We start from the raw sequence: 14,038 nt of genomic DNA, 5'->3' as shown, positions 1-14,038 counted from the left end.
TGGCAGTAATGAGGGGGTTAAAAAACAGAGCTTGGTACACTAGTTACATTATATGCAGCAATTTTTCAAACACTTTTTTTTGGGGGGGGGGGCGGGGGGGGGGGATTTACAAATAGGAAAAAAAAAAAAAAACCCAACACACAACACTAAAGTTAGCCCAATGTTTTTGTATAATGTGAAAGATAAGCCGAGTAAATAAATACCTAACATGTCACACTTTAAAATTGCACACACTCATGTAATGGCGCCAAACTTCGATACTTAAAAATCTCCATAGGCAACGCTTTACATTTTTTTTTACAGGTTACACGTTTAGAGCTATAAGGGAGATCCTGGGATAGAATTGCTGCTCTCGATCCAACGTTCACGGCGATACCTCACATGTGTGGATTGAACTTTTTACACATGTGGGCGCAACGTACGTATGCGCTTGCTTCTGCGTGCGAGCATGAGGGGACAGGGACTCTTTACTTTATTTTTGTTTATTTTTATACTTTCCCCTTAAATGTTTTATTTATTTTTGATCACTTTTATTCCTATTACAATAAACGTAAACATCCCTTGTAATAGGAATAGTGCACGACAGGTCTTCTTTATAGAGAGATGTGGGGTCAATAAGATGCCACATCTCTCCTCCAGGCTGAAAACAAAACAAAAAAAGTAAAAAAAAAAAACACAAAAAAACAAACATGAACTCGGCTTTCCAGCCAAGTACACGGCAGCGTTTACAACTGCCAGGCCGGACTTGATGTCATAACGTCATGCGCGGGCCTCCGAGAGTCATAGAGACTGCCGTGGACCGTCTGGTCCTCAGCATTCTCTATGGTGAACATTGACCGCCGGTAGAAGCACCGGAGGGTGGCGGGGGGGGATATGAATAGCCGCTATGATGATTGTTCTTACTGTGCAGGGAATCGCCTGTGGAAAAAAATGATTTTTGAATGATGCAGGCATCATTCTGAAATGCCCACTCAAAGCCCAGGACGTCATGTGATGTACTGCGGGCAGGAAGTGGTTAATGAATAAATCATTTATTTAGTTCCTCCCCTTCTTGTATTGTAAGAGTAAAGGGTTGGCTTACCAAAGTAAACACTATACTGTTTACATTTGCATGTGATTTGATTGGTCCACTCGAATTGGCTCTGTACACAGTGAAAGAGATTTACTAAACCCGGAGTGTGCAAAATCTGGATGCAGCTTTGCACAAGAACTAATCATCTTCCAGGCTGTGTCGTCAAAGCTTAAATAAACAAGCTGAAGTTAGATGCTGATTGGCCACAATGTACAATGTCATCAGATTCTGGTGCTCCAGTTTGAGTAAATCTCCTGTGTATCAACTAAGCCATCTGAAGACAGCTTGACTCACAGTCATTCATGGGTGCACTGACCGAGAGCCATTTCTGAAATGCCATTTATAGAAATAAATGTCCACCACGTTTTTATTATTTTACATATGGTGGTAGTAAAGTGGTTAAGGCTAGGTTTACACTAATGAGGCTGCTATTTGATCCGATTACGTACATAGTTAGTTTGGAAAAAAAAAAAAAAAACAGAGACACAAGTCCATCTAGTTCAACCATAAAAGATAAAAAAAAAAAAACCAAACACACATTCCCATATACCCAATCCTAAACCCACAATTGGGCATGATCCAATTTGCTACAGCAGGTGGGAAAAAAATTCCTTCCTGATCCCCAGAGGGGCAATCGGATTTTCCCTGGATCAACTATACATATTAAATTTCAGTACCCAGTTATATTATGTACATTTAGGAAATAATCCAGGCCTTTCTTAAAGCAATCTACTGAGCTGGCCAGAACCACCTCTGGAGGGAGTCTATTCCACATTTTCACAGCTCTTACTGTGAAGATACCTTTCCGTATTTGGAGATGAAATCCTTTTCCTCTAGACGTAAAGAGTGCCCCCTTGTCCTCAGTGTTTGACCGTAAAGTGAATAACTCAACACCAAGTTTCACTATATGGACCCATATATATTTATACATGAATACAAAAAAGAAACAGCACTCAAAATGCCTCATCCGTAAATTTGTGAAGAAATAAAGAAAAAGAATTCCAAAAAAGGAAAACCTGTGATCGGACTTTAAAGGCAAAACAAACAGGAGAAATATACAAAAATATTAGCATTTATTGAAAATATATATATATATATATATATATATATATATATATATATATATATACTATATATATATATATATATATATACACATACACACACACACATATACACACACACACATACACATATGGACATGAAAGTAACATCGATAAAAAACAATCTACATATGATATGAGCCCTAAAGCGTCTACGCGTTTCATTGTACACTTCTTCAGGACACATTTGGGGTTCAGTAGTTGCAAAGAAGAGAAAGGGGTCTCACCATGTTGCAAATAGAATCACATATTAATCAATCAGTAATCGACAAAGTAATTTCCAACAAAGGGAAAAAGCAAGGTGGCGCAATGAGGTCAGAGCGAATCACCAGGCAAACAACACCCAGGAACCACCTGTGAATCAACGATCACGAATGTCTAGGTATGATACTTTCAAACAGGGGATTGCGTATCAAAGTGAATATTCATAGAAGACCGGATATAATCATAGATTGTTCATATCAGAAAATATAGGAAGCCCTTAGTCAGAGGTAGCCACAGACTAAGAATTTTGGCTATATATCAAAAGCAATGAATCCAGATCTGGGCTGTTATCATCCAAGATAGATAAAGATACGGCAATGTAACGAAAATCCCCTGGGAGATATATATATTCAATAAAATGCTAACATTTTTGTATATTTCTACTTTGTTGTGCCTTTAAAGTCCAACCACAGGTTTTCCTTTTTTGGATTTTTTTTTCTTCACATATTTATACATGGTGATCATATCCCCCCCCCCCCCCTTAATCTCCTCTTCTCAAGAGTGAATAAATTCAGTTCCTCTAATCTTTCCTCATATCTGATCTCCTCCATGCCTCTTATCAGTTTGGTTGCCCTTCTCTGCACTTTCTCCAGTTCCCCAATATCCTTTTTGAGAACTGGTGCCCAAAACTGAAATGCATATTTCAGATGAGGTCTTACTAGTGATTTGTACAGGGGCACAATGATATCTCTCTCTGTAGTCCATACCTCTCTTAATACAAGAAGGGACTTTGCTCGCTTTGGAAACCGCAGCTTGGCATTGCATGCTATTATTGAGCTTATGATCTACCAAAACCCCCAGATCCTTCTCCACCACTGATTCCCCCAGTTGTACTCCCCCTAGTATGTATGATGCGTGCATATTCTTAGCCCCCCCAGTGCATAATTTTACATTTATCAACATTAAATCATTAAGTCATTACGTAGTGTGACTTGGTTACGTATTTGATACGATTTTCATGCCTCTGCATTTTTGGATTTGGCCAATGATGGCATTTCTGAGGTGACTAAATTAAAGGCACCCTCTTCCTTTTTACTTCTCCAATTACACACGCATGTCAATAAAATGGTGACTACATATACCTTGAGAGGAGGAGAGTAGATGGGGTTAAAAGTAAAAGTATGGCCAAAGTGCCAATAAGTACACTTCTGTGACCCAAATTCAGCCGACAGCAGGCTAAAGCCATCTGACATCACAGAGACCAGTCCCAGGCTCTAGAAGGATCCCGACTAAGGTCAGAATCCACGAAGATGCCCAACAGGCAGCTGGCTCCACCTCTCAGCATGCTACTGGCTAAGCCAGCCGCTCCAGTTCCCTCCACAAGCCATCATTCCAGTGAGCAATGGAGGGGTAGAGCAGAGAGGTGACTGACAGTCACCACTCTCTCCTCAGTAAAGACCGAGAACTGAGTGATCACGCGATTGCTCAGTTCTCAGTCTTAGAGACGGCGGGGGATAGCCATATAGGTGAGCATGTGTGTATTTTATTTTTATTTTTTTCCCCCCCACACCATACAGGACCCTTTTCAAATGCTGTGCTGCATTGATGTGCATTGATGTGCATTGATGTGAACAGGCACCATTGAAAACAATGTGATTTCCATTATAATGTATTTCTTTATTTTTTTATATAAATTTTGGTCTACACCTCAATGATATTTGTGGTATTTGTTGCAGCTGCAGTTATTATATATAATATTTTTTTTTCTTTGCTTAGTAGCGCAGGTTTCTCCTTTTTTTCATGTATTTCTATGTGATTCAAGTCACATCTGAAATCGCATTAGTGTGAACTAGGTCTAAGTCCTCGATGTACCTTGACCACTGTGCATTGTGGTTAAGGTACATCGACGACATGCTCATGGTATGGGAGGGTACAGCAGAACAACTTTTGGAATTTTTGTCCCAATTAAATACTAATGAAAGGAACATTCATTTAACCTATTCCTACTCTGCTGATGCCCTCTCATTCCTTGATTTACAAATCACCAGATGTGGAAACAGGATAGTAACAAGCACTTTCAGAAAGGAAACAGCAGCCAATACCCTCCTCTTGGCACAGAGTCATCATCCAAAATCGCTGATCAGGGGAATACCCACGGGACAATTTTTAAGGATCAGGCGAAACTGCTCGGAGGAGGATCAATTCCTAATTGAAGCACATGAGATGTATAAAAGATTCAGGAAAAGAGGGTACTCACATAATTCCCTTAAAAAAACTAAAAATAATGCATTCAAAACTAAACGTGAAGACCTCCTAACTATACAGAAGAACCCCCAAGAAACTGACAAACTAGAGTGTGATTTTCCCAGAATCATCACTAGGTTTGGTTCGCAATGGACTAAAGTCCAGGAGATCCTAAAAAGACACTGGCATATTCTTAAATCGGCACCCCTCATCACTAACATAATCAGCCCTAGAGCACTACTTACAGCCAAAAGGGCACGGAATTTGGGCGATGTTCTGGTCCACTCAGAGTATACCAGAACGATTAATAAAAACTGGCTTACCGAGAAAAGACCCCCTCCAGGCATGCATGCAGACACTGCAACATATGCAAATACGTGCACCACACTGATGTGTTTGCTAACCCAAGGGGAGGTAATGACTATCGAATTAAACAATTTATTAATTGTTCAACGACACATGTCATATATATGCTCACGTGTCCTTGTAATAAAAATTACATAGGAAAAACCAAACGTCAACTTCGAATTAGGATTGGTGAACACATCAGTGGCATTAGGAATAAGAAAAAGAACAAGGATGATGACCGACCTATTCCAGTACATTTTGCCAAATTCCACGATAGCAACCCAGCGGGTCTTACAGTTAAAAGGGATTTATGTGCTTAATCTGCCCCCTAGAAGGGGGGATTTTGACACTATCCTCCTGCAAAAGGAGAAAATGTGGACGTATTATCTGGATTCTTTAATCCCTAAGGGGTTGAACACCGAATGTAGTTTACAACCCTTTCTAGAAACATAACTATTTTTTCTTAAATTTGGGGGTAAAATCCCCATTATGATCATTATCTTGAACAACTAAGATATTTACTCTTTCCATGGCTGTTTTTAAGTCATCATACCATTCTCTCCCTATTTGTTCACCCCTCCCAATTTTCCCTCCCCCCCCCCCCTTTTCCTCCCTCCTCTCCCCCCTCCTCTCCCCCCGCCCCTTTTATTTTACCTCTTCTTCCCCCCTCTCCCCCTTTTTTCTTTTGCCATTCAACTTTCCCACCTTCCTCTCCCCCCCCCCCCTTTTAATTTTCCCTCTTCTTCCCCCCTCTCCCCCTTTTTTCTTTTGCCATTCAACTTTCCCACCTTCCTCTCCCCCCCTCTTTCTTTTTCCATCCCCCCCTTTTTCTTCCTTATCCTTTTCCTTCCTTCCTATTCCTTCCCTTTATGTCCCTGTTCTCATCTCGCATTATCACTATTCTAACCATGTACTTAATGTGTATGGTTTTCTTTGCTGAATGATTTACACACGAGGGGCTTAGGTTGACATCTAGTGGATATAAGCAGTAACTGCAGCCTCTACCATCTATTTAAGCCCACCATACTTGACCCCTCCTTGCTCTGAAGAAACCAGCGTCCATTGGCTGGTGAAACGCGTCAGCGGTGTGACGTCAGCACGTCATTGGGAGCCGGACGCAATTCGATCTGACTTATCCTAACACGGATCCAACAGCTGATGTCAGTCTCCCCTTGCAGCCACGCACCATACTGAGGCAACGGCTCTTCAGCGGCTCCACAGCGAGGGACGGCTCCTTATCAACCTGCACTCCAACTGAGCCATAAAGCGGCATATGTCCACAAAGAGATTCAAACACAAAGGATTACTACAGCCTGACGACGGACACAGTGCGGTTAGTGAGATCCTTCCTTGCCACTCAGCACTCTCAAAACGTATGTCAGTTTTCTCTGTATCTCTTTATTGTTGTCTCCATGGACATTTATTTTGCTGCCTATGTAGATGAATCTACAACTTTCCCTGCTGCAACTTGGAAAGCGCCTGTTTTGCAATCTGCTTATCAGCTGTGGTCTAAACAACCTCTGTGTGCACTGATCCCTTGAGAGATCGATCCACCTGCGGCTTACATCATTATAATTTATCGGATAGTCAGATCGCCCACCCACTTACATCACTTCTATACTACCAATATACTATCGGTATAAGAACTGTCCTTGTCCTACTGGATACTCTGTAATAGGAATACCTCCCCACTAATTGCTATTCCTACTGGGCTGGACTCCCTCTATATTACTATACCCTATTATATAGGGAAACTGTTTGCATGATGTGTATGAGTGGGTGTGTAGCCGCGGCTCCCATCTGTTTTTAATACCCCCTGTGACAACGTTGTCCAACTTTTAATTGGTTTGTGGTAACCGTCTGTCCATATTGCTGTTTTTTCACTTTTTGTATTGCTAATTGGTTTATTTTTTGGTAATTAATAAAGCTGGTTTTGTATTTACATTAGTGTTCTTTGTTGACCCTCTTCAGAGAAATCCCCTTTTTTTCTATTTTTTTCCCTAGGTCTAAAAGTAATTGGTCATAAAGTAAGATACTTGTGTGAAAGCCTCTGGCAAGAGCGGTCATTTTCCAGCTCTCCCAACCTTATACTAGTTCCAGAACATTGACATCACTGTTATGTTCAGCTTCCCTGGCCTGAACTAGTGTGTGGTACTTGAGAACTATAGGCAAAATTTCCCCCACCCCCCATTTTGGATAGAGCAAGGAAGAGGTTATAGCCCATCAGATTTTTTTCCACCATCCATGTCTCATTTTAGGAGATTTCCCTTCACTTCCTGTCATATAGAAAAACAGGAAGTGAGAGGAAAGCCCTGCAAAATAAGGGAATCTTTATACCCTCTGGTGACCCCCAGATCACCAGAACTAGTGTCCCCAATGGAGGACTTCCCCTTATCCAAAATTTGGGATTTTCTTTACTTTCAAATGGTAAACAAAGCAAAAAAAAAAAAAAAAAAAAGGGAAGGAGGGTGAAGCGCCCCCATTGAGAGCAAAAACAAAACTGACAAGGGTTCTAATCCCTCTACAGTCTATCCAGAACAATGTTTCCTTTAGTTATACTTTTAACAATACGACCAAAACAAAACTGCTCATCCCTAATTAGTATTGTGCAGCCACTGGATTATTTCATGTCTAATACCCTTTTGTGTTGGCAATCTATCATAAAGCAGTATTAAATCCAAAACTAATAATGTAATCTATTGCAGTTTACTAATCCTTAACCCCCTTCCGAACGCCCTATAGTAAGACAGCTCATTCTGTGACTACATCAGGACTTCGCACAGTGTCACCACTCTCACGCACCCACAACGACGCGGCTCTTTCCCCGTGTGATCGGCTGTGTCCAATCACATGTAAAACACGGAAGTGCCATTATCGTCTCTCCTCACCGGGGAACTGATCATCAGTGCCGTGATGATCAGTGCAGCCCCAGCAGTGCCCACGAGTGATGCCAGTCTGTGCCCATCAGTAATGCTAGTCAGTGCTGCATTTCAGTGCCCATAAGTGTCACCTATCAGTGCGACATTAGTGTCTCATCAGTGCAACATATTGGTGCCTTCTCATCAGTGAAGGAGAAAAATTTACCAAAATTTTCTGATAGAAATTAAGAAAAACAGGTCTAATTTTCCAAAATGCCTGTATATTTTTAGCAAAAAATAGAAAATCCAGCAGCGATTAAATACCACCAAAAGAAATCTCCATTTGTGTGAAAAAAAAAAAAAGAAAAATGTTGTCATTTGGGTACAGCGTTGCATGACCGAGCAATTGTCATTCAAACTGTGACATCTCTGAAAGCTGAAAATCGACCTGGGCAGGATGGGGGTAAAAGTGCCTGGTATTAAAATGGTTAAAAGAAGTATGGCCAAAGCTTTTTTTTGCCTGTACTTCTGTAACTCACAGGAGTGCAATTCACTGGACCTGTCGCCAGACAGGAGCGTATTCTCTTTATTTGCAGGGGAATTTAAGGTTACTGTATTGTAAACATCTGATCACCATAAGCAGCTATATTTACACAATCAAGCTAGCCATATTTTAACATGATATCTGAAGCACTTTTGAGTCCTAGAAAACGGAAATAGTGACAATATGCTTATAAATCACCTACTAGTATGTACTTACCATGTGTATGGTGCCCTCGTCTGAAATTTTAGATGCATTTGGTTCAGATGGAGAATCTGTCTGAGATGCAGGCATTTCCTGATTATTGGACTTCTTTTCCTCCAAGTGTAATGGAACCCATTTATGTTTGGCAACTATAAAACAAACAAGTCAACTATATTAAACATCTAACATACTTATTAAGGAAGGAAGGAAGGAAGGAAGGAAATAAATCAGGGGTTGGGGACTAGGGCCGGTTCACAACAGAACGAGCTGTAGGAAAGACTCGCTCTGTGTGCTTTTCCTTCATTGGTGATTGCACTGCCCTTGCGATCTGCATGCAGGGACCAATGCATTGTTAACAGCACCCAGATCCCAATGCAGTGTGTTTGAAGGCACCAAAATTGCATGGTACCACAGTACCATGTGGTTTGGTGTGGCACATATTTAAAAAAGCAGTGCATGCACTACTTTTTTCTGCATTCCAGTGCAAGTTGCAGCCTATTCAAATGAACAGGCTGCAAAAATCACACTGCATGTTCCCCTCTGCACCCCAATCCCACTATACTCAACTTTGAACTCCAATACTCCTGCTAATCTCTGCAACCCAGAACTCTTCTGCTCACCTCTGCACTGCAACCCCCCCCTCTGCTCACCTCCCCAAAACTCCTCGTTAGCACACCTTTGTACCCCACTCTCTCTGCTAACCTCTGCATGCCAACCCCCATCCTCCCCTTCTGATCCCCTCTGCGCCCTGCTTTCCTCTCAATAGAGCCTCAGGGCAGGACCGTTCTTCCATTACAATCCACACAGTTGTGGATGGTGCTGGCTGGGTACTGTCCTGTAGAGGGCGGCTGAGTTTTCAGAATACAGAAAGCTGCCTCCCCCTGCTCTTCACTGCGCCAAACCAGCTTCCGCTGTGCTGATGATCAGAAGAGCAGTTCGGTCAGATCTGACAGGCTTTTTCAACTAGAATTCCACAGCACCCCAGTTGAGAAAGGCTGACTTATCACACGGTTTACTTTTTTCTCTTTAACTTTACTGATGTCATTCAACTATGTGGTGCAGTGAGTTGCACTGTGTAAAAATGTAAATATGGTGCACATTACTACGCATGTATGGTATGAACGGGGCACATAGAAAACAATTGTTTTCTATATTCCCCTTCAATGATCCTGCGTTGCTCTATGCACACCATGGTGTTGACGAGCCCCAACTCAGCCAGGACTATCAAGCTAGCAACTTTATTAACGTAAAAAAAAAAAAAAAAGTTACGCAGCAGGGGTTGTCTCAATTAATTTAGATCATGTACATTAAATGAATACAGTAAGAAGGGGAAGACCTGCTTACAAGGGCAGTAGCAAGTGCACAAATTAGATTTTTGGCTGTACAGACATTTAAAGTGGGATAATGCAACACATTTCCACCAATACCTGAAATGCGACAGCAATACATACTCTTTTTCTTTGCAGCCGTTGTAGGCCCTTCCTCGCTTTGGCCAGGAGTGACAACCTCGCAGTTCTCTTTGCTTTCAGGGTTACTTTTCCACTCAGGTTTACTGTCGCTTTTTTTCTCCTTTTTAGAATAGGAGTTTTTGTTGGGGGGAGTTATAAGGTTCGGATGGTACTGTAACACACCAAGCAAAACAAAAACCATTAGGAACATGTTAACAACTTTGACTGTATTACATTTATGCTGCAAATAGTTACCTAGCCACATATTACAACATAATCCAATTATGATACATAACATAGGATGCTGCTGTCAGCAATTTACAGTAAAACTGTAAGGACAGAAATAAGAGCTGATGAAGCTTAATTTTAAAAAGGTGCAGACTCCACGGCTGTCATCCTGATGTCATTAATTACATACTAATTTAGTGACCCAGAGCAAGCATGCAGCCAGTGAAATTACAAAATATGAGCTCCAGTCTAAAGTTTGTTCCAGGCAAGTGGCTCACTAGATAGTGAAGCCATAATAAAGGAGGATGTATCAGGTTTCTCGTCCTTTTAGGTGTTTACCTGGAAGTTGGCAGTTCTCATGGACAGCATAATGGGGCGTGCACATCTTGTTGTCCTGCACTCATAGGGGGTGATTTATTAAAACTGGAAAGTGCAAAATCTGGTGCAGCTGTGCATGGTAGCCAATCAGCTTCTAACTTCAGTTTATTCAATTAAAGTGATCCCAAAGTCTCGCTTTTTTTTTTTAACATTATATTCACCTAATCTGTGCAGTGGCTTTGCACAGAGCAGCCCAGATCCTCCTCTTCTCAGGTCCCTCGCCAGCACTCCTGACACCACCCCCCCCCCCCCCCCCCATATATGTCCACAGGTACAATCAACACTTCCTTTATTCAACCCTGCTACTATAAACAAGGTTGCTGAAGTTATTTCTAAGGCCCACCTAACTGCCTGTCCCCTGGACCCAGTTCCCTCTCAAATACTGCAGTCTCCCTCTGACTCTATCCTACACTCTCTAATCCACATCATCAATCTCTCCCTCTTACCTGGGATCTTCCCCAACTTGCTAAAAACATGCACTTGTCACCCCCATACTTAAAAAGCTTTCCTTGGACCCCACCAATCTTAACAAACTACTCCCCATCTCCTAGCTCCCCTTTTCTTCCCAACTCTTTGAACGCCTGGCCTACAATCAACTGAGTGACCACCTCACTAAGAATAACCTGCTTGATCCCCTTCAGTCTGAAATTGACCCTCAACACTCCACAGAAACTACTCAAACGACATACTAACAGCAAAAAAACAATGGGCACTACCCTGTACTTCTACTTCTGGACCTTTCGGCTGCCTTTAATATGACTGACCACCCCCCTCCTGATAAAAAAAATTCCACTCCTTTGGTCTCCGTGACTGTACACTTAGTTAGCTCTCATCCTACCTATCCCACCGCACCTTCAGTGTCACTTACAATTCTAATTCCTCCTCCTTTCTCCGTCGGGGTCCCCCAAGATTCTGTTCTTGGACCTCTCCTCAACCTGTCCAAACCAAACTCATAATATTTCCTCTCCCACGTGCCCCTTGCCCTAATTTCTCATCAACCAGCAACCCACCTGCCGCCTCAACATCTCCAAAATCTGCCCCTTCCTAACCAATGACACCACAAAACTCCTAATCCACTCCCTGGTTATTTCATAGTACTGCAATTCCCTCCTCATTGGCTTATTTTTAAATAGGCTATCCCCTATTCAGTCCATCATGAATGCTGCTGCCAGACTCATCCAGCTTACAAAACTGCTTAATGTCTGCTACTCTGCCAATCCCTCTATTAGCTGCCACTTACCCAACTAATTAAATTGAAAATACTAACAAAGCCATCCACAACACGCGGATACTAACCAAATCATTCTCTTTGTTCCTCCAAGACCCCCTTGCTCGCTAGTTCCCTTGTCACCTCCCCCCATGCTCACCTCCAGGACCTCTCTCGAGCCTCTCCCATCCTTTGGAATTCCCTACCCCAATCTGTCCGACTATGTCCAACTCTATCCACTTTTAGAAGAACCCCGAAAACATTTCTCTTCAGAGAAACCCATCTTGCGCACACCTAATAACTGTACTTCTATTTTCTCCATCACCCACAGCGATTGCCTTTGTATCGCTCGACCCTCCCTTCTAGATTGTAAACTCTAGCGAGCAGGGCCCTCCGATTTCTCCTGTATCGAACTGTACTGTCTGCCCTCACGTTGTAAAGCCCTGCGCACACGGTTGACACTATTATAAAGCCTGTATAATAACATTTTAGGGGCAGTTGATATCACTCTCCTATGGTCAACCACACATTCTCAAAAAAAAAAAAAAAAAACAAAAAAAAAAAAAAAAAAAGTAGAAATCTATCCATGCTTTTCAATGGGGTAGAGATACACACCACATGGTTGGCAGTTTCACTCGGTGTTGGCCAGTTAGTGATGTCACTGAAGTCGCTAGCCTAGAGAAAGGATAAAACAAAAGGAAATACAACATTCACTTTACTGAATCACTGTCCTGTGCTGTATTAACTTAACACATAGAAAGCAGTGTATTTTCTGCCAGCACACATACAAATTCCAGCAAGTACATTTAGAGAATGCTTGTACCCCATCTTTACAGGTAGCAGAAGACTCCCCAAACAGGAGGGAAAAAAAAAAAAAAAAAAGGGAGTACGGGTTTTATTTTAAACCTTTTTCTAACTGCACCTAAAACATTTGTGCCATTCAATTTTTAGGGTGCCGTTCAATGATTTGTAGCTCGCATTGCTATTGTCTATTAGCATCTTTGCATCAAGCACGCCAATCGTAAGAGGCGACAGACGCACTTCAGAACCTAGAATCTAATTTCTTGAACTTGAAGACATATTTTTGGAGTTATTATTTTATTAGGTAACTTAAAAAAGTGTTACTAAACCCACAACAGTAAAATTGGTGTCTATATGTAGTAAAGCATGCTTGTTATACTCACTGTGGAATCTAAGGTGTTAATCCTGCGCACTGTATAAAAAGGGCCGTTTAATGCTGTCTTCTGATCCTCCCCTTTTACTGTCCCCAATCCATCTCTTGATAGTGCAGCACCTTGGGCGCACTCTGCACATGCTCAGTTTGGTGTGTATTGCTAGAGATTTTCTTTTGGGAAGATGCACGTGATCAGCACAGGGCCAATCAGCACTGTCCAGACAGAGGGTCAGAAGTAATGGAGAATGAAAACTCCCCCTACAAGCTGTAACCAGTGCTTAGCCAGACACTGATAGAAGTCACAAGACTGCTATATGCTGCTAATGAGAAAGGTATTTAGCCGTTTATATTTACTAAAATAATTGCATTTCCATGTTCTTTAGAAGGCCAGATATAGTGAATGCAGGGTTCTGGGTTTAGTAACACTTTAAAGTCACCCCTGATTGTCACACTTTTTCAAGCTTGTTCTTCCTTTCTTGTAATATTTAAAGTAACAGAGATTTGTAGACAACCAATTTTCGGTGAGTTCTCGGTGGCCTAGTGCAATTACTCAGATTTTCCACTGCCCGATATGAACATACAGTGAACAATTGTGGCAAAAGTAGCTCAATGCTGTCAATGCAGCCTGCTCCTAAATAAATAAATAAAATAAATAAAAAACACCTCACATGGTTTTGTAACAAAACCCATGCGATCACCATGTAAGCACTTAGAAATCAAAAGCAGCTGTACAGAAAATTGTAAGCAGCTGCATCCAATCAGATGCAGCTGCTGTTCAGGTATTCTAACCACTGGCAGTCAGAATACAATAGCTGCAGTGGAAGATGTAAGAACTGGTTAGATTTTTATTCCCTTCTAGCCTGTGCATGCCCATAGCTTGTCCAGGTTCAGAACTTTAATACATCAGTGGTAGCTAATTAACATGCAGATCGGTTGGGGGTAGCTGGAGAAGGGTGAAATTTGGGTTTTCTGCTTAGGCTTGTAGCTGGGGAAGCATCTCAAGGGTCTAAAGATCATTGAGATGATATT

The 14,038-nt window shown here is 41.7% G+C and overlaps 1 protein-coding gene across 1 annotated transcript in view; it reads right to left on the bottom strand.

The window, feature by feature from the left end:
• LARP1B (La ribonucleoprotein 1B) overlaps positions 1 to 14,038 on the bottom strand; it is a 101,768-nt gene that overhangs the window by 49,887 nt on the left and 37,843 nt on the right. The window contains 3 exon segments of the mRNA XM_073603789.1: positions 8,590 to 8,616; positions 8,619 to 8,723; positions 10,026 to 10,194. Coding sequence (XP_073459890.1) covers positions 8,590 to 8,616; positions 8,619 to 8,723; positions 10,026 to 10,194 — 301 coding nt within the window.

Source organism: Aquarana catesbeiana, linkage group LG01 (genome assembly GCF_042186555.1).
Source record: "Aquarana catesbeiana isolate 2022-GZ linkage group LG01, ASM4218655v1, whole genome shotgun sequence".
Classification (NCBI taxonomy): Eukaryota; Metazoa; Chordata; class Amphibia; order Anura; family Ranidae; genus Aquarana; species Aquarana catesbeiana.
The sequence above is the reverse complement of the archived record's forward strand: the minus strand, read 5'-3'. Positions and strand labels throughout refer to the sequence as shown.